General features: G+C 37.6%; 1 protein-coding gene across 4 annotated transcripts in view; it reads right to left on the reverse strand.

Moving 5' to 3' along the window:
- Window positions 1–22554, reverse strand: part of ZFAND3 (zinc finger AN1-type containing 3) — a 188815-nt gene that overhangs the window by 94083 nt on the left and 72178 nt on the right. For all 4 annotated transcript variants that reach the window (XM_087777314.1, XM_087777313.1, XM_087777312.1 and 1 more), the window contains one exon: window positions 1511–1690. In XM_087777314.1, the coding sequence (XP_087633440.1) occupies window positions 1511–1690 (180 nt within the window). The remainder of the gene's footprint in view (window positions 1–1510; window positions 1691–22554) is intronic.

Here is a 22554-nt window from a genome sequence, read left to right on the forward strand (position 1 = left end):
CACAGAAACACTTTGTTGTAACACAATTTAATTCCTAACTAAACAAATCTTCAGAAAACCTGACCCAGTAAGCACTGGAGCAGCAGCCTGTAACACCAAATAGTAGATCCTGGCTAATAAGCCAGCAGAGGTGCTGAAGCCCCCTGCCCTGTGAAGGCCCAAATGTGTTGCTGAAGCATAATGTTGTGCTGAATTCTCTAGGAAGGTTGTTTTAAGGCCTTGTTTTTACAGCAGACTACAGGTTTCCCCTGAAGAAGCGCTGGACAGAAGGAAGAGATGATGGGTGGTCAGCAGCAACTGTGTATGCGAAGGAGAGACAAGAGTTACACAGCAAGTTTACTCTTATTACAAGAACGGGTATCAGAATGTTCACATTTGAACCCTGCTGTATTTCTGACTATATTCTCACATACAGGTAGAAAACAATAATTCAATTTAAAAATTTTATTTTAGTTAGTCTAACAAACTACCACAATCCCCAAATGACACTTTACGCTTCGTCCACACCCAGTCTGCAGAAGTAAAAAGAATACACATGCAAAGTCTACATACCTGTAAGCAGAATACATACTTCAGCAACTCAGCAAGACCATCCTATGCAAACAGTTAACACAACTGAAAATGAGTGTAGCATATCAAAGGCTTTTTAGTCCTAGTGCTTTGCCAGCGTTGTTATTTCCAGCAGTTGCCTCAATGTTCAAGAATCAGAGCAGCTCTAGCAGATTCCCTACTAAAAAATGGGCGTGTTTTTCTTGCAATGTGTACGTCTATTTACCAGCCAAGAGGCACAAGCAAACTTAGCTGAAGAAGGATTCCCTCCATAAAGCATCTTCCAAAATAAAGCTACAGTTGGAGGAAAATGAAACTACAAATTACATAGTTGAGCTTAAGTTGTAGAATGCAGATTTTAAAACTCCATATATTAGACACAGAATATATAGAGAGGTTTAGAATAACTTAAAAGACAACTTTATCTCACTGTGTTTGCTGAGCTTTAACATTTTAGCTTACCTGCAGGGAGAATTTTTGCCTTACCGAGTTCAAGAAAGAAGAAAGATGGGTCATGAAAGAAGAGACAAGTTATGCAAGTAACCTAGCAGCAGTCTAGACAAACATGCATTACAGCCAGTGCTACGTGCAACTGCAATTATTAAAAAACAAAAGGTTTTGAAGTAAAAATGTATAGGACATTGGTGTTTATCCTAGAATATATATACTAATTTCCCAGTAATGCACAAAAGTTTCTCAAAATGAGAGTGCCTCAAAATTATAATTAAATTGTACACTGCAGTTCAAACAGCTGTAAAGTTAGTTAGAAACTCCTGCGACCACTTTTAACTCATTCTTCTGTTAAAGCCATCAATGTCTATTTTGTGAATAATTTCTAACCTTTCCCTTTGTCCCAAAGGACAGATCATTTACGTCCAAAGGGAGCAAGTAAAACATAAGCCTGAGAACAAACCAAAACGTTTATGCCTCCTTTGCTGTCACTTAGGACTTGGGCACTTACATTCCTCTTTGCTCGGTGAAGTTACATTCAGTTCTGTCAAAAGTTGCTGGTTGGAGTTAGCGGCCTGCGTGGTTAGAGAGGTATTGCTGTTGTCACTGTTCGTTTCTCCAGAGAACAAATCTGACTGGCTGTTGCTTGTGCTGGGAGTAGAGTCATCGTCTGGCTGCTTCTTCTGGAAATCTATCAAAACCAAGATTTCATACATCAGCCCACTTGCTCAATCTCGTCATCCGATGTTAAGCAAAAAACCTGAGCGTAACAAAAATAATCCCAAAACACTGCCAGAGGTGTCATCATTCTGATCATTTGTATATCTCGTGCAACAGAAAGTTAGAGTAGCCTTCAAGTTTTTATTTCAGATTTAAAAGTATCTTAAAGTTATTTGTTGTTGAAGAACGACTAACAATTTCAGAACTACACAACATTTCTTGTTTCCACAGCTGTTTGAGAGCACCCAAAGCTTACCACTGTGTATGTCAGTATACAGCACATCGTATCATTTTAAAAATAGTCACACAAAGCACATATAAAAGCATAAAGGAGCAAACATCCAATGAGGGAAGAACTAAGGCATGTAGTACAAGTATAAGGAAGTGTTACACTTCTCTGAAAACGATACTTGCCACTGCTGTTTTATAAAATCCCACCTGTAACTGTTTTGGTGAAGCTAGCGTAGACAGCTGTGGTTTCAGGTTAGCGTGGAGGAGCTGGTGAGGGATTTGCACCCACTTGCTTGATGGGGGCTGGGGGCGGGGTCCTGATACCTGATTCACTGCAGCATTAGCCTCAGTTCCTACCAGCTACGCTACTGGATGTCAGCCTGGCACAGCTCTGCCACCGGATGCCCCCGGGGAACACCCCTCCCAGCCACCTGCATTTTGGTTTGCTTAACATCCAGTTACTCGCACAATGCAAAGGCACCTCCTCCTTGTACAGAGACAGTTGAAGATGAAGCACACCACCTCTTGGTATTCCTAAACATAACTTTTTTTAAAAAATGACATACAAAGGCAGAATTTATTCATTATGCAAACACATACATAAATCAATAACGGTTGCTCACTATTATGTCATGACAGAGAGGAAAACAGAGCAGTCCATAAATATTTGCAGATGATGACGTATTAGAAACAGGGGTCACCAACATGACTCACTGGGACTGGGAAGCACTACAGTCAAACAGTCCCTCAGTGCTGATTTAGGATTTAAGTGATTTGCCAGAGAAATTAAGCTGTAACTTCTGCTGTGGAAGAGTCAGCCAGCAGTCCAGCTTGGAGAGGAGCAAGCTCAAAGCCAGGGGGGAGGAGGAGGAGGAGGAAGGAGGCAGCAGACAGGAAGTCATCCACCTCCACAACACCGCTCTGAGAAACCGGTGGGGTGCTCTTTGTCAGGGACCCCTTACTGGGCCCAGGAAGATGTCAGGCCTCACTAGTTATCAACGAAGTTTCACCCAAGTTGGGCTCCTCAATATTATTACTGTGTTTGTGCAATCAAGAAAGCTTCAAGCACTCAGGATTCTGCACCAGCCCCAATCGGACAGCTGCAGCAGTGATAACTGCAGCCACCACCCCAGGAGTTGCCCAGCTCTTCACGCCTCTACTGAGGCCACAGTCCTGTCAGAAGGGGAGCTCGCAGCCGAAGAAGCTTTGGGAACCACCGGTCTATAAACAACCAGTACAGAAAATACATGAAAAATCTCACACGCTGCCTGCAAATATAGGGTGGCTACGAAGATTGTAAGTGTTTTACGTGAGGTGGCACCCAAGGCAGTGCACAGAAGTAAAGCTGTGTTGTGTGCATGTATCAGAAGTGGGAGCAACTCCATCTTCAAGGAGCAGAGCAAAAATAATGGTTGCACTTAATATTATACACCGTGAGCAATCTATAACATGCATTAAAAAAGAAAGCGTAGAGCAATAGATACAGAACAGCAATAGATACTATGAAATACATTAAAATTCAGCAAGTTAAAAATTCTCAGCCAGTGTTTGTTTTTTTTTTTTTTCTGCTAGATAGCTGCAAATACTTAGGCTGCACTAGCTCAGTGCCACCCACAAAAGGCATTTACAGAGAAACATAAAACATTTACACAAAATAGCCTATATAATAAAAGTCCTGACAGTCCTTTAATGATAGTTTGGTAAGTACTAGTGCTACACTGTGTCTCCCAAAGCCACAAGTTTAAGAGCACATTGACCAAGGTGGCGTTTTTTTCTTTCCTGAAAAAACATTCACTTTTGCAACCTATTCTCCCACTTCAAAGAGAGCACAGAAGGCTGTCAAAAATGGTCAGCATTTCCCAACAAGCTCACTAACGGAACAGTTCAGAGCCGTCACACAGCAGCAAAATCCACTGTGGCAGTTAAATGCTCTTGGCCTTCGTGAATCCAGGACCTCGTGTTCAGAACTAATTTTTACTCAGACTGCAAATCAATTAACTTTCAAAAAGGTCTTAGCCTGCTCAGCTGTGTGGGACCTGAGAACGTCTCCCATCCCCCCTTTTCATCCACTTTTTCACTGCAGACAAGAGTATTTGAGGAAAGTGTTGAGACTGATCTCAAGTGCCCGAGACATAACTAACTGTAACTGATGCTGTACTGCTTACTCACGCTACAGCAAATTATTAGCAGTTGCCTTCATAACGTGGTGTTAACAAGCAATACAGGACCTATTCGGTAACATCGTTTATATAATACATTTGACCTAAATTATCAACAGGTTTCAGAAATATTGCTTTATGATTTGCAGTGCACTATTTACCTGGCACAAATACATATCTAATGACATACTGGATGAGCTGTATTATGTTTCTTCTGTGTATCGGTGGGCGGCATTTGGCTTCTGTTAACCAGGACTCTCGTTAACACAAATAACTTGCAGATCACCTTGATCTCCCCCCAAGCACAATAAAAGCTGGCAACAATTACAGGAGAGCTGTGTCTGAATAAATCCAGTTAAGCCTTTACTGCTTAACAAATAAAACAAAACAAAAATACACACACACACAATACAGGCAAGACCCTGGCAAGTTTTGAAGGAAAGGCTTTATTCTGATTCAAATCAGAATGTAATTCTGTTGACAGAACAATGACCTCTCCCAACAGTCTCAAAAGGAAAAAACAGTACAAGAGTTGGCAAGACATTAATCATAATTTCCAGAAGTTTCTCTATAACTAGAGATACATGCAAACCACTTTCATTTAAACTGATTTTTTTCCTTCATTTTTACTGAGACTTTCACTATGCTAGCAAAATCCGTGCCAAAATGCACAGACCAACCACAAATCCATCAAATCAACGTTCCCCTTTCCTGCTTAATGAAATGCTACTTTGTAACATTTTACAGAAACTTCAAGTGGTACACAGGTTTAGTGGAAACAAACTTTCCCCATTTGTCAGAAAATATGTTTGTTTTTTCTTCTCAACATTGTCTCCTTTTCTCCACTGCCTTCAGGTTTGGGGCTTTTTTTGGTGGTTGTGGTGGTTGTTTTTTTTTTTAAAGTGTAAGATACCCTGATGTTAGTTACAAGGTGGAGCCAGCACCAAAATAACGTGTGAAAATTAGCCATTTCCTGCATGGGGCAATACCAGAAGGAAAGATCTATCAATAAATTGCATGAAATACATCCAGTAAACTATTGCTGCACGGTAGAGAAGCTGCTAGTAGTAAGCAGCAACACCGCCAGTCTTCTAGCTCCAAAATCCTTTTGCTTTGTTGAGTTTAAGGGTTGCACCCAGCATCTCAACTAGCTGAGCAGGAGCCGAAAATCTCAGGCGGGGCTCTCATGCACTGGATGTTAATAGTAAGAGTGTTATTTTTGTTTTGCTACTTAGGATTTCTTTGTAAACAAAACAATGACTGTGTGTATATAGACACGATACAAAATTTGCATATTCTATACATATAATGAATTCAAATAGTTTAGACTAAAAGAAAGGCAAGAAGCCAGATTTGTTTCCAGACTTCAGAAGACAAGTTCTTTTGCAAGACAATCTTTTGTCCATTTGTATTCATAGGATAACACTGATAACGAAAGCCACTACCTTTACAGCTTCCGATTCTAACCCATAAAACCAGAGGTGTCACACGAAACCACGTCTTCCCCACAGGACTAAGTCCCTTGTACGTTTGTCCAGTTACTGTTACCCGGTTAGGGTGAGCAACCAGAAAGAGCCCGTCTTCCAAATATGTTCATTTCACCCATTACCTCAAGATCAAACTAACAAATATTTAGAGCACTCAACCTCTTCCGTCACCTAAAATACTCCCCATTCTGTGACACAAAAAATCAGACAGTCCCAATTCCAGTATTTAGTTTACTTTAGCCATCAATATCCAACAAAATACCTAAGGAAATATTGAGTCCTCAACTTCTGATTAACTGTAAGGGGTCTGTAACTAAGCAGGGAACAACCCTTCAGCCTCTGAGAAGTAACTTCTGTGATTACCACCAGTTGAAACTTGAGGTAAAGGCAAATATGAGCAGTATCAGCATGTCATTTTATTCTGAAAAAGACAGGCATGTCAAAATATTACATGAAATGTCTTAATAGTAAGCCAGAGTTTTTTCTCATTTGCATTCCTGCTATGGTATAAGAAATCCTAAAATTTATGAAACTCCCAAAGGGTCTCAAACTTAAGCTCTCCTTTTGGCTTATTTTAAGGGTCAAGGTTACAAACACTTCCTATTCTCTGGCCTATAACAGATGTTTTCATTAATGAAGAAATGGGTTCATTCAAATAAATTACGAATGTTGCAAGAAGCATCAGAGTAAACAGCATGCTAAGAGGAGAAAATTAGAGTCTTTAAAGTAATTATTTTGGTTGATAGGCAATATTACACCACTTCTTTATTTGTCAGTCCTACAACTCCCATAACTTAGCAGTGTGAACTAGCAAAAAAGTTATTTGGAGAGTGTTTGCTTCTTACACTGCATTAAATGTGCCATCTGCACATGTTTTATTACCAGAGCATCTTGTTCTTTTACAGAGCATAAATTAATGTATTAGTGTCACATCAAATGTCTACTAGTCCACAGTATCCCAATGTACACAACAGACTTTTACCTGACTCTAGTCTAATCAGAGAACAGTTCCACGCTTAAATGAAATTGCATTTTAAAAGTACTCTATGGGAAGTAACACAAATATTATGGCATTGAAACAGTGAAATGTTTACTTTAAGTTATTGCATCATTTTATTTTTTTTCTTCACATGCCTGGAAAAACTGTTCATATATGACCATGGAATAGTAGTGCAAGTCCTAAAGATTTTATTTACTTATTTATTGAGAACTCTTCACTGGACTTTTCTGGTTGATAGGTTACTGAAGGCATTTCAACTGTTATTCATATATAACTACATTTTGCATAATAAATTAGTGTATGGATAAAACCTTTCCTTTAAGTAGATATCTGAATCTAAACTAAAGCTCCAATAATGGATTGGCAATAAAACTCCACTTGGGAAGAGAAGATTTTGTTTTTTCTTTGTAAATAACACACAGACAGAAAGATGCATGAGCCCACTTGCAGAATAATCACAGATATCCTGCCCTCAGGGGAATGCACCGTAGAATCCGCACAAGCATTTGTATTAGAAGACGACAACCAAAGTCGTAAAACGAAAGCCGAGATAAGTACTGTACAAAATTATATTTATAAATATAAACAATATATAACATATACTCATATATAAAAAGATATTTCTTAATACATCCACAATAATAGTAGCAACAATAGGCGGATGAATTGAAAATTAGACGGGAGAGTATGAAATAACTATTGCAGTACATTCTTGTCTCTCTGTCAGCAGAGCTCATCACTTTCACAGTTAAGCACAAAGTACAGGGAGAATTAACAAACAAGCAAAAATATTAGGAAGATGATTTTCTATACAACTGAACTTTATTTAGAATTGTGAGCACATGTGGTACAAGCAAGCCATTCAGCTCTTAGGGTTTTTATTCATAAATACAACTTTTTCATTTTTTTCAGTTTTTCCTCATGGAGTTCTCTATGCTTATGTTATCCTTCATGATTGCTATACTTTTTTAAACAGCAACACATTATTAATAATAGTTTCAAATAATACTGTGATTTGCATGTTGCATACACTGAGCTTTTCATATACATTTCATTTTCTTTTCAAATAAGCAGAAAAAATACTAGGAAAAGGGCAAAATAAACATTAAAAAAGAAAAAGACAGGTCTGCAAGGGTGGTAAACAGACAGTGAGAACATGGCTGCAATGACATATTTATCATTCAGGAATTAGGATCAAGTTATAGAATAAGACTGCCATATTTGTAAAATTACTGGGATGTTTATCATCATCAGTTTTGGGGGGTTTGGTTTTTTTTTTGTTGTTCCTCCTCCCCCTGCCCCCAAAAGTCTGACGACATTTTCATCTACAAAAGTATCCTCTGAGAGCGGCTTCCCCACAGAACAAAGACTCCTTGCTCTGCCTGAAAATAACAATTTGCCTACTGTAGCTATTTCAGTACTGACCAGGAACAAGGTCACTGAAAACGCCTGTAAATAACATTTTAAAAACCCTTGTGTCACATTTCCTAGTCTCACCTAAAGTAGCACGCTTTCATTATTTCAACTAAAATTTCATTATTCCATAAAACTCACCAACATAAAGAAGAATAAATATTATTGCGTGTCATCACAGGATCCAAAGTACTGAAGCTATGAAGAGTAAACTACTATTTTTAACAATCCACTTTAAATTTCCTGTTACAGAATCCCTCAGGTCCACAGTTAGCATTCATAATTTAATTCATTACAGAGCATGTATGGTGAGAAAGTACTATATAAAGGTACGATTACATTGCAAACCTAAAACCAATGAGGGGCCACCTATATAGCACCTGCATCTGACAGTGGAATAGGAAATTAAGACAATTTTTTACCCAACTAATTGGGACCGTATGGATTCTTGAATCCGTATCAAAGGATATTGGTAATAATCCAACCCAAGGGGAAAGCATGAACTTTAAACAAACTGTGGAAAACAAGGCAACCACTCCTTGATCGTGACTGCAAGAAATATTTTATTTTTCAATGATATGTAGAGCGGGAATTCATTAGGAAGAACATCTACCAAAATGCACTACTAGTAAAACACCAACCACCAACCGAGTGGGCAGCTTGCCATGGACTCTTACATGCTGCCACTGTAAAAGACAGCAACGACAATAATTCAACCAACTCCAGCAAGAAACAAGAAAAGAAACTCTGGTACCCAACAGCCAGGAAAAGTAAACTGATATGAGGTTATGGAATTAGTCTGTAAATCTAACTGACTGCAGCCATTTGAAGGATCCATTTGGCACTAAGGAGAACAATCATTTAACATGATCTGAGGGTAATGCAACAGTGGAGATATAACAGAATTAAATATAGAAGAGTTTAAAAAAAAGTACATGGGGAAAACATCTAAGCAGCTGTGATCTACAGAATTTATTCTCAAAGAAGACTTGGAAAATGTGTAACACAAGCATTTAAAAACAGACAAGACAAAATTCTAGAAAATACTCAAAAGTGTAGGTTTAGAATTGACTAAGAGCAGCACACAACCCACAAAAAATGCAGCTCTATCACTCCCCTAAACTTCTGTATCTTTATCTCTAGAATTTAGTACTAGTATCCCGTTATTAAACTAAACAAATTAGCAAGAAATGTCCCATTTCGAATTAAATTCACAGTCATGATACATCAAATTCTATGCTCCTAAAGAGGGAGAGACATTCATTTTGATTAGAAGAATCTGATCCATAAACCCATAAACCAAGCACTTTGAAACAGCAGCAAGGCATACAAAGTAAACTAATGAAGTGAACTTCTCAAGGTGCTTTTGTAATAAATGAGAGATCTTGAAAACGCGACTGTTAACTGATAGAAACAGAATTTAATTACTATTCATATTTATTCTGGACATTTCATTCACCAGGCACGTAGGAACTAATATTGTTTTAATAAAAGAAATGTTTCAATTAGCTTTTCTTGTACTGGAGCTATCTTTTAAGTCACCTTACCATGCCCTTTCCAATACCTAGAGAGAACCCTCCAATTTCAAAACACATGTCTATTATTTTTTAATTAATTCTTCCAGTCTAATTTATGTGGTTCCAATTAAAGTGAACGTTCGCCTCATTTTCTGTCAATAATAGCCACATTTATAGTTCAAGCATTCCCAAATACTTGACTATACTCTAAACAGTCAGGATTTTCACAAGGGGTAAAAGGCCTCTACAGTAAATTAAACCTTTCTAGTACTAACCCACAAACCCCTCATCAGTTCCCTCTCCCTCAACTCCAGTTAAGGCACCTTAATAACCACCATTACCAAAACTCTCAAAACATCCCTCAGAATTACTGACTTATCAGACACTTTTCCCCAGTCTCCTTTGAACAGCCCAGAGGCAGAGCCAGAGACCGTTCTGGAAGAGAAGGGAGAGCAGGCACTCTCATTTCTTGGCCTCACTTCCCCACAGCCAACCCAACCCCTTGAAATGTGTGCCTGTGAGGAAGATCTAGTATTTTATCACTATTTAGGTTTTAGAACAAAAGCAATGAATGGCGAGGTGAAGTATAAGGGACGAGCTTCTTCCCACTCTTCTCAACCTTACTGGAATCTGATGCTTCTTCTTGTAATAAATATTTGCCTTTCATATGCAGTAGCTAGAGAAACGTGTGGAGAGGAAACTCCCAAGTCTGACAGTCCTCAGTTGTGGGGGCAAAAACTCTGCAATGGTTGGAGTTTATCTGAGCAATTTGTGACTGCGATGATCTACAATAATGTGAAAAAAAGCCAGGTTATGTTTTAACCACGCAAGTGAGAAAGCTCACTGGAAACTCATCTGACACCTTTGTGCCTTAGCTTCAAGCTCCACGTTTTACTAACTTCCCAAAGGAGTCCAGGGGCTTAAAGGTGTAGCTGTAGTCTCCCACTTGCCATCCCCTCCATCCTGTTCAGTAATCATACAGAAATGGACGAGAGCAGCGTCGACAAAAAACTGCACAAGTTCAAGGACCAAGGAAAGGCAAGTTGATCTAGATTTATGACCAAAAGGTCAAACACAGCAAACTCTCACTAGATATGGTTGCTGCAAAACACTGCATTACAGTAAATTCTGACTATGGAACACTAAGGCTCAGAAACCCAACCCCAACTTAAGCACCCCTTGCTTATTTTCAAGCAAACTTGAAATATATATATTTCTTTTCCAGTCTTTTAGGAACAAAAATATGAATATGCGCAGACATCAAAGAACTCCCTCCATAAAATAAACATTGCTTAGGCCCCTCTGAGCAACAAAACTTGCTGAAGTTTTCAGTTAATAAAAACATTTTTTTTTATTCCTACTTATTAAAATTGTCTTCTAGAAGAAGATAGTAGAAATGTTGAATTCAAGTCAATGACAACACACATTTTCACTATTAGCCAATTAATCCCAAAGGAAATAGCTGGAGCACATATCAAAATCTGAAATCAGTATAAAATGGCTGCAAAAATAAGTCATCTAGCGAGTTCATATCTAAAGCTTATGGATTTTTAAAATGTTTTTTCTTACACATGCTGACTATTTTCAATATTTAGATGCTTCTCTGGTTTATTTACATTAAAAGAAGTGTAAAAAAGGAAAAAGAATGGAAAAACGTCTCTCCTCAGAATGATGCATTCCTGTTCCTCCAGTGGAAAAGACAGATAAATACATTTCTCCTCAATTCACTTATTTTTATATAGCAAATACATGTGAACTAAAAGGATCTCTTGTGATGATGAAGTGATCCTTCTGCCTGCCAGTGCTGGAGGATCACTGCTGAAACTGGCTAAAGCACATACTTACTATGTCTTACTATGTCTACTTACTATGGAAATAAAGAGAAAGTGCAATAAACAAAAAAAGCATGAGAAGAAAATGATCCTTTTGCTTCTCATATCCATGATGTGTGATTTGATATGATCTGACTTCTTGCGCTACCACTTGCAAGTTACTGGAGATGAGAAAATTAGCCTTTCGACAGTGCTGTTTCCAGAGCTCTGCATTGCAAATGGTTGTTATTGGGCATAACAGATCTGGAATCCCTTAAATGGGAATCTTCACTAGCGGAGCATAAATCTCTAAATCAAGGCAGTAATGTGCTGTCCTTGAACAATACATTAATTAAATGCTGATAATGTTGGGATCCTGTACATGAAAACAGATTCTGTGGCCAGCCCTCCATGTTCCAAGTTTTGTTTCTATGAGTTTAACAGTGTCACGGCCATGGAATCAGGATTCCTACTGACGGGAAGGTCCCAGCTGTTTCGCTTTTCATCTAGAGCCTTAGAGAAGATTTACAACATTTCACAGGTTCTTCTGTTAATGACATACAAAAAAAAAGCAAAAACTATTTTGAGTGTTCAACCTGAGGGGGGGAAGAGGAGCAGTTTCTGTTATGCTCTGAAAGAACAACAGGAAAAATCATCCTAAAATGCTTACTAAACAGAAAGGGAAACAAGGATGAAAAATGTTATTCTCGCACATTCAGCTAGTTTGTTACACTTTCTGAAGTGCAATGGCCATGAAAAGCAAGGAACTAAAATATGCTTTCAAGAAGCATGTGAAAGCATTCTTTCAAGCATTTTTTTGTTTTCCCTAAACAAAGCTAGAAATAATAATTATATTACATAGCCTCTTCAGGGGCTTGCATTCTATAGATTGGTAGATTGAACCCATCCTTGAAAAGCTTATATAGAAAATCTTAGAAATTATCTGCTTCTTGGCATTAATAAACTACAAACTGTTTATGTTAACAACAACGTTTCTCCTCCAGTTAGGGTAGCTAATTGTGTTTCGAGTACAAGTAATTACAGGCATTACTTTGGAAACTAACTGAGGACTGGCACATGAAATTCAGATCAAACAACTAAATATGAATAAACTGAAGGATGAATAGATTTTCAGAAAGAGCCAAATGATTGCTAGAAGATATTAGCTTGTATCGTGCATGCTGTTCCAATCACCTGCTTAAAGCACAAACATCCATAGAGCCTATCTTATAGCCCAGCAAAAATGGCAAAATGCAACAGATTCCAGCAGCAAGAGGGGAGGGTAGCAGAAAAATTTAATTAACCAACAAACTCAGAATGAACTGGGTCAAGCAGCCCAACCCTCCCCCGTCATACTCAAAGAACTGGAGTGGCAGCAAACCCCATATACAATTCAATTCTCTATTAAAAAAGTTCTAATTTTTCGTCAGGAGCAGCCTAAGAGGCGTCCCCCACCATGAAGTTTCCAGTTCAGTGTGCGATTCAGCAGATTAAACTATGTAATGCCTACCACCAGAGGGAGGTGTTCTATTATATCGCATTTTCCAAAAACTTCATCCCTGCACATTGATTTCAATTCTTTTTAATCATTATCAGTAGGGAACAAGCTTCCTTCTTTCTGTGAAGACACTCTGAAGAGTCCCTTGTTATGTATATCCACTTTAGACTAATTACTGCTATGGAAATTTGATTTTCTATTTAACAGAAGCAACTTGGTAACTAATCCATCATTTCCATCCCGAACAATCAACAAAAACCCTGACCTTTATCCTCTCTTCCCAAGCCATAACACAAAGATATTAGAAACACTCATCTTCCATATGACTGGGGACCATTACGGATTTTTTTTCCAAAACCAAAACTACTCCTGCTTCCTTCGGGGGGGGGGGGGGGGGGGGGGGGGGAAGTGGCATCACCTTGCTATCTTGCATGAATCGGTTCAGCAAATCATCAAGTTTGAAAGATATATAAATTAAATAGGAGAAAAAGAGAGAGAGTTGCAGAAGCATGACTGATGGCATTTCATCTTTGCTGAATTCTGCTGTATAAATTTGTGGGAATAACCGGTAGTACAGTTTCCTAAAAGACAAAGGAGTAGTGCCAATAATGTCTAACTGCAGGCATTTATTTTGTGCACAAGTGTGAGTGGACAGAGGCAGATACCTCTGGAAAAAGATTCAGAGTGACAACATGAGGAGAAAAACTACCTCAATATGAAGTGCCTAAATCACTCTCTTGAAATACTCACTTGCCTCTGTTGACTACAGTGGGCAATGCAGTTATGCATGGGGAAAAAAAAAAATATCCCACAACCCATCCATCTTGCTTTGCAATGATTCTACCTATTCTGCACACGTAAGGAATAAACACAACCCCCTTGTGTTTGAAAAAGGAGAGTTATATGCTTCCTACCCTACAGAGCTGAACCTGCAAGACTCAAAACAACAGCAAATAGAAATACAGATGAAAAAGAGAGCATTGGGTTTTCTTGTGTTTATCACTTCAAATACAGAGTACACCAACTCCAGTCTTCAGGAGAAGAAACCTGTCATCCATTGCACTGGCTATTTCTAATTAAAGTTTGCAAGTTCTTCAATATATGAACTTTAGATGGTAGCTTTTATCAGGAGACTCTCCAATGTTAAATCTGATCTTGCTGGAGAAGCAGAAATATATCCAATAAAAAAAACAGGGGAGTAAAGTTTTCCCTATTAAATGGGTGTTGCTTGGAAACAGCAACAGCAAATCTAACAGGTAAAATACCCTGTGGCTGACTTTCCACTGTTCTGCCTCATCTAAAATGCTGTAAAGCAACATTTTAATACTGCCCAATTGTCTGTATATTAAAATATCTCTGAGGCAAACAACTTCAGAAGTTGTTCTTCTGAAGGATGGATTTTATTCTCACAATCATATAGTAGGACCGCAGTGACAGGTATGACACCAGATACATTTTTATATATAAAATAAATTTCAACAATATATTTATTGCATGCCAAAATGGAAGAAAAAGGAATTTTTTTTTTTCTGTATGGGAAAGGAACACTAGAACCATTACTTTTATTCATACTATAGGCTTGGATTATCTCTAGAAATGTTACACACACACACACACACACAAATGTTTTGTGTGTTCATTTAAATTAAAAATGGGCTGCACTAGATATTCTAAAAGTCACCTTTAAGGAACATTTTCTCTTACTTGTCCAAGGTTTCTGTAAACATTAATACATTAAGATTCCTGGAAAATAATAGTGGCAGCTCAACTGACAACATGAGTAAAATGAAGGTATTTCAGGTGATTACATCAATCCACAGCCTAATGTTTGAGGTTTTTTTCTTCGAACTAAATTCCAAGTTGATGCATGTTTTCTCCAAGTCTTAAACTAAGAAAATAATTTGTAGACTTCCATGCTAACTGCACTGATATTCCACAGGAACTCAAAATTTAAATCTTAAATCTTGCTTCATAAAGGCAAGTCTCCTGCCAATCTCTCGCACTTGATTTCACAAAGACCCAAGAGTGTTCCTGGTTATGCCCTATTTTCTTCCTGCCAAATTCAGCAACGACTAAGAACACATTAGCACTACAAACACTCTGATATGAAACCCATGTATTCAATTCCATCAACATACTCCCTTGCTAATTAATTTGTGACCTCTGCAACACACTCTGGGACTTCAATCTACAATCTCCTCCCGTTCCCAGTTCAGAACCTAATTCAATCTTGACTGCAACACTGGTCTGGCTTCCTGCTTACTTCTTCATTTCCAAGTTCCCCAGGCTATATTAGAACGTGTCAGCTGCATCTGGGATAAACAGTGTGATTACAGAAGCTCAACTTTCAATTACAAGATTTCAATACCTCATATTTAATTTTAGAACCACTCATTTTTGTATTTTGCAGACATTTACACTAACAGCTGTGCTACTTCTGCTTTGCCTAGTCTGTCCCAAATCAAATTCTGCTTTATTAAATTACCACCAAACCGAGTTCTGGTTGTGATGCTGCTTGAAATAGTAGATTTAAATTTGCACATTTAAAAGAATTTTTGAAAAACAAAGACAAATAGATCAGTGTGCCAAAAGAGACCATGGTGGCAGAGGTGACAGATGAAATCCAAGCTTCTGTAGCATGTTCAACTGGATTATTTCAAGCTGCTTTATATTGAACCGTACATCATTTAGAGTGAAAAATATCCCATGTTATACGTCTGAAGGTAAAGTTTGTGTTTATTGATGAGTGATCTTTTCAGTATTTGCAAATACATTTTCAATGCTGTTAGCTACATTTTCCTAACCATTTTGTAAGGGTATCCAACTGCCTTTAGAGATATGGAAAAGCTGTGTATGAAGAAAATTAAGCCACTTGCCCAGTTTCATGCTGGAGATGCATGACAAAGTCAGGAAGCCTACATTCATTTCAGTTTTAGGAAGGGTTTTTGGTGAGTATTTTTAGAAGTTTTGAGAACAGTTTGCCCTGTTTTCTTAGTCTGGCACTCTTGGCCACTACTGATGACAGGGTGCTGGCTAGTCACAGCTTTGGCTGGCTCTGTACAGACATTCTTTTATTCAATTTCATGAATTATTTAGGAATTGTTCATTTGTGCACAGGAAACAGTTCGAAGAGAGCAAGCAACACTGTAAAGAGAATGGAGCTGAGAAAAGAACAGAAATCAACAAAGAAAGAATATAGTTAGGAGTATACTGTGTGAAGAACTCAAAGCCACAAATCAATTAATATGAATGTTCTGATACTAGCCATTTTGCTTGCAAATTGTAAGGTTTGCCATTTATATCTTGCTTAATCATACTGACCCTTCTAGACAAACAAAACCTGTTTTTTAAAATTATTTCTGAAAAAGAGCTCACCCAGTCTTTCTGAAAAGAAACAGCGCTTATAACATCTTTATAAACATTACACAATACCTAAATAGCCTGTTATTTTGCAAACAGCAAAGAGACTAGCGTAAATTCAAATAAAGTAATGCCACGGCTGACATCAAGAGCTTTTCAGTCCCTGACTTGTGCTCTCCTTTTCCAGAAGACCCTGAAGTAGTTCATCATTATGTACGGCAAAATTACCACTTTCTGGTTCTAGAGCTTCTTTCTCTTATTCTTGCTCATCAAAACTGAAATCTCTTCCCTTCTCCACACTCCCTCAAAAAAGTAGTTTTAGAAACATGAAGCTTATGTTCTCTGGTCAATTTAAAGATGATTTACACACTCTGTATTTCCCATCAAACTTGCTTTACAAGAAAATGATATTGATTTGCAATGCCATGAGAATAACTGCATCAGTCTGAAAATCTGTAGCAGTCCTGCATGTTGAGGACACGGCACTACTCTTAAGAATTTTCAGATTAGTTTTCCTATCGAAATTAAGTAGCAGAAAAGTAATGATTTTTTAAAAAGCGCTACAGTCACTGCCGTGCAGCAGTCCTGCACAGACTGCTAGGAACAGGCTTGTCTGTCAAACTCATTGCAATGCCAGATTCTCAAGCTTTCTGTTTAATCCGTGCTAAAGACTGAGGCAGGCATTGCTCAGTGGAGAGTGGTAGTTGCATGTGCCCATGAATGAGGTGTCAGCAGCTTCTAGATTCAAGACTCACATTTATGATTTTCTGCATTACCTGCATGCCAGACTTCTTTCAGTGCTGTAAAAGGTATTTTATCTTAGGGATAGATGTCTTCTTTTCATCACTTATTTTTAGGGAACCAGTATCAGATCTTACATTGATGGATGCTTCCTGCAACTTTTTTTTTTTGTCCTTTTTGATAATATCCCCAAGTAAATGATACCTTAAAGGAAGTTAAGAATATTGTCGGTCATATTTGTGTTGTCTTCTCACTTGAGCATAATTCTACTTTCTTTTCCTTTAGTCATTCTCTTACTTCTGCTTTCAAGCACAAGGAAAAAAAACAAGGCTAGAAGCAAGTAAGAGCGACTTTATTCTTAACATGCTGTGTTAGCAAAACATGCTAACACTAGGCAAATGCAAAGCAGTCCCAATGCACCTGAATCTTGTCAAAAGCAGAGCATGCTGACAGTATCATGTTTAGGAAGATCTGGAAGTTCAGTAAAGGTAAAGAGTTACCTGCTACTCTCAACTCATTTTCATAGTTTCTTTAAGGAAACAAATCTTAGCGTGCTATTCGGATGCTGAGAAAGTGGAGTTTCTATTATCTTCATTACCTGTTCAATGACAGCAGACTGAACAGCTTTCATCAAACCTCATGCAGTGAAGAACAGAAAGCTGTAGCTTTCCACCTGGATGCCTGATTAGTACTAAAATACCTTCAAAACATCTGCTTTTAAAAATAGAAGTTGGAAGCACAGCTCTCTACGTTAATACAAAATGACTGTCTAATTGAAGTTCGAATGAAACTGGTCCGAAACTTCCAAGCTACAACTGCTTTGCAGATTTTTGTCTTACTGACAAAGTTACAAGTTATTTTTACAGTGACATTTTTCATAAGGAGAGAAGAATAGTCTATAGCAGGTTATGGCACAGACCTATCACTGATGCCTAGAAGTTACTCTAAGCTCCTGTGCTCAGGACCGACACCTGCTCAGTTTTCCAGAAGGAGTCAGAAGTACTAAGTCCACAACTGGGCATTTCTGAAATTTTTAAACAGAGGTTGCATGCCTTGTTTAGGCATAAGACAACATCTCTTCTGTATGCGGCTGCAAACAGAGAGATTTTTGGAAATACTATCTAAGCTAAAGAACTAGAAGTCGCATCAGAAAAATAAAGAACATTAGAATATATATGTATCCACTTAAGAACAGTCGCTATTTCTTGAAAATGTCCAGACTATGTACAAATACCTTATGCTGTTTCTTTAAAAAAAAAAAACCAACACCAGATTACTCCATAGTTCAATTATTCGTCTGTTAGAAATCTGTAGATGGAAATGGAAAGCAGCCATATGATAGCAACTTCCAAGTAATTTTTCCAACTAAAACTGTAAGTGCGACCTAAATATTACATTTATTTAAAATGCCATTCAACAACTAAATATAATGAGAGCAGAGAGAACAGAGAGTAATTAGATATACCAAGAGAGAAAAGATGCTCCTGAGGTATCACGCACCTGAAAGTAATTTTATCAGAAAATAAAAATCAGAATGGGCCTCACAATGAGACACTGCAATAACAGCATGCAATTTACGTACTGCTTTTATTTAAAAAATAATCATTTGTCATCTTTAAGAAAGCACTAAATAGTCCTAAGTTAATTAAGATTCAAAATTATTAGAGAAGTTATATATACACACCAATCACTCACTAAACAACCCAAAAAAACCATTTGGTTTGGTTAGTTCACTTTAAAGCAAAATGCATCAATAAATCTCTCTTAAATTTAATGAAGTTTATGCATATCTGCTGCTATCCTAAAAATGATTTGGCAAGAAAAATTTGTGTGAGGAAATCCAGCAGGTCCATTGTCTTCTCTGTTGTCTGCAGAGATTTTGAGCAGGCTGGGACATGCCTCCTCATCCAAACTCTACCATAGTCCTCCTTTGCAAATGTAAATGGTGTGCAAGAGCAGAACTATTTAATCCTCTTAATATTTTAAATATGCCAGAATTTGGTCACAATGAAGAAAGCTTTTCTCTTGTGGCACAGTATTACCCTTATCTACTGTATTTCAATAGCTATTTTCCGTGCTCATTCACCCTAATTAGGGCTTTACTGAGCAAGAAGGTAACAATTAGCGGGCTCTCTAGGCAGTATAACATTGCTTCTTCTAATCAACACGTTGTAGAAAGACAAAAAAAACCCACAACAACAGAACAACAACAAAAACCCTGAAACCCAAAACCCATCAAGTTATTTTAATCCAGTACCATGACAGGCAGTTATTCTCAGAGTCTGTGATACACACTATACTGTCAAACCATGTTCTTAAGTAAATACATGAGCTAGAATTACAAGAGATGCTACTCTGTCCTTTTTAAAATCCAAGTCCATAACCAAAGGCAAAACTTGAATTTTTCCACAGCAGTGAAAAGAAGCCAGAGCCATGAAGAAGCGCAAAAGAGCAGCAACTTACATTTGGCTTCAGAAGCTTCTACTACTTGAATTGTTTTTGCCGACTTCATGACACCTTACTTTTACTGATTAAGAACCTTTCCCCTCAGGTGTCCATACTGGTTGTACAGTCTCCACTGAGAAGAGCAGTCTTTTGTATAAATATTAATGTTTTACACCTACAAAGGCAGTCAACTGTGAAAAACAGTTTTTCTTCAAAACTTTGTTTTGATTTTCTGTGGCTTGACCCAATATTGCGTAAATTGATTTAGCTACAGCATTCCACTGGGATTTTAATCTATGTTCGTTGATATTTTATATACTTAATTATAAGAATAAAAAAAAAATATGCATTCAGAGTGTTTCTGTATACAAAAACCATGCTTTAGGAGATACTGTGTGGCAAAGAACTCTGCAATGACACTTTAAGTTGTTGAGGAAAAACATGCCTCCAAAGTGAATTTTATTTTTTTGCCTCTTTATTGCACCAGACTCAAAAGAACAAAGTAACTTCTTGGTTACCACTCATTGTTTCGTGACTTACGCTGTTCACTTGCAGCTTTTTGGAATTTGAGAGCAACTTGACTATTCAGAACATCTGACATTTACATTTAATATAGCCATAACATATTCACAGCACTGGGTGAGTTATGGTCTGATGAAAAAGGAGGAAAGGCGAAGAAAAGCAATTAGGAAAACACCCAAGTATTGTGATTACACTGATAAAATGCTCAGAACCGACAAATTACTGACTGTGTCTGACACTTGCAGTCAATACTTTCCTTTAAGGTCTGACCATCAATTTCTAAGTTACAATCAGTAAATACATGGATCTGTGTCAGACATCAGTTAAACATTCATCAGATTTCAGTTACAAGCACCTAAACAAAGACAGGTTTAACTTGAATTAGTAGCTTTCGACTATGGAACAAGTCCCTGTACTTGTGAAGTATCTTGCTTCCCAGTGCTAGAGTCTCAAAGATCTTTGATTAACGTATTTGTAATTTGATGGTTTGCTATTTATACGTGTTAGAAAGTCTTAACCCCTCTTGCTTAAAGCTTCTAGAACCCAAAATTTTCCGCAAGCCCCAATGACATTCTGAATATATGATGCAATCTCCACATAGCTGGATATATATCAACCTTCAGTGTACAGGGGCAGGAATAGAGGTTTGGAATACAGGAAAACATTAAAACTGTTTTTTCCTGCTTGTTGAGATGGTATACTGTTTAGTGCAAGAAGCACTTTATTTTTGTTTACATGGTACTTAGACCTGAATTTCTATCTCAGATATTTAAATGGCACCGATTCCTCACAATACACAATTTTACAAATGAGACTTAAATAGAAAAATTAAATAATTTTGTTCGGGGTGGTAAAGTCATTTGTGGGAAATTCCAAACTAATCCCACAGCTTTGTATCCTTTTCTTTTCCTACCTGCATTTATTTCTTCTATAGTACTGAGTCTAACATCACTTTTATAGAATTAGGTACCTAGATAATACCCTAATTAGTGAGTGCACCTATCTATATATCTACATTAAAAAAAAAAAAATTAGAGACCCTAAATGACTACAAACCTGTGCATCGTACCATCTTTAATGTAAAGAAATCTAAAAGTCACTTTTGAAAATGTCCTAATGGACAATTTGATTGCCTTCTAAAGAGCTCTGCTTTCACCTCTAGGGGACTTCATCAATGGGAAACAACAGTTATTATGGCTGTCATTTTCTACTGGCTAGAAGACTTCTTCCCATCTCAGTGGAAAACAGTCCTGGTTTTGATTGTGTGTATGTTTTCTACGCATACACTGAATCACAGTTGTGGATACATATAGGCACATCTGCTCAAAAACCAGAGGGTGTTGTGGGATTAAACCAATCTTTATTCTTCATACAGCTTCTAAAACTGTTGCGATCATATTCAGAATGCCCCGCTTTAAAGGCATTTCAAGAGAGACAGCACTGACATAATGGCTGATAGATCGCTGGAGTAAAGGAATACTTTTTTATAATAAAAATCAGATAGCTGAAATGGAGGAGGAAAATTGTTCACTGAAATCTGCAATGAGCTCCCTCAGGAACAATGAACCACTACCAGCTCACTTCATTCCGCTACATACGCAAAGTATGGTTTTTATCCCTTCTAACATGTAATATACATATATACCCCTTCACCTGCACAGTCCCTTCCCTTCTCCAAAACCTTTCAAACAAAAACCACTTACATTGCCTGCACATGATTTTACCCCAGGCAAAAGGACAAGGGAATTGCCAGCATGAAAATATCATACTTTTTCAGCGTTGCTGGAAAATGCTCAAAATATACAGTAACACATGGTAAAGAATATAAAATAAATATAAAATAAAATGTCATACAAATGTGCCTTAGAGCTGATTTAATTCTAACTAATCCTGGACAAGATGGAGCAGTAGGCACCCCAAAGATTTTGAGAGGTAACATAAACCATGAAAAAGTTTATGCAATATCAGTTTACAGGAAAATTTGAAGCAGAAAACGGGAAAGGTGAACATTAGCATTTTTTAAAGTTGTTGTTGTTTTGTTTGTTTGATTGTTTTTATAAATTATATGGGAGTAGAGCACAACAGAATTTTTAAGCGTGTCCAATAAAATTTAGAAACTTGAGTGGACCTTTTTTGCTGCTATCAAAATCTGAGTACGTAACACACATAAGATTCATTTCTCAAAACCGGTGCATGCAGCAAAGTATTTTTCTTCATTACCTATCATGTTTCACCCATTAAACTATGAGCTTCCTCAGAGGCTAGAAACAAATCACCAGCCGTGTTTAATGGGTAAAAGCACCAAGAATAATTAGGAAAATCTACAGAAAACCCAAGAGACAGTATTTATTTTCTGTTAAGAGAGCAAGTCCCACTAGAACGGGGGGAGTAGATGGGAGGGAGAGCAGAAGGCAAAAGGAGACACCAGATTTTAAGAGCAATTACATGTTTAAAAGGTAGGGGGGTCGTTTTGTTTTTCTCTGTGAAAGTGATGACGACTCTAGGAATTAAATGCATCTTACAACACAGTAAGGTAAGGAATTGTGCGAATTTTCATCAAAACTCTGTAGGACCAACAATGCAATGATTACTAAAGAGCAGAAAGGAACTCAAAATATTTAAGTCGGATGATGAACATGGTTTTATACGGG

This window comes from Nipponia nippon, unplaced genomic scaffold (assembly GCF_047370975.1).
Source record: "Nipponia nippon isolate SJK-2023a ecotype South Korea unplaced genomic scaffold, ASM4737097v1 scaffold_4, whole genome shotgun sequence".
Classification (NCBI taxonomy): Eukaryota; Metazoa; Chordata; class Aves; order Pelecaniformes; family Threskiornithidae; genus Nipponia; species Nipponia nippon.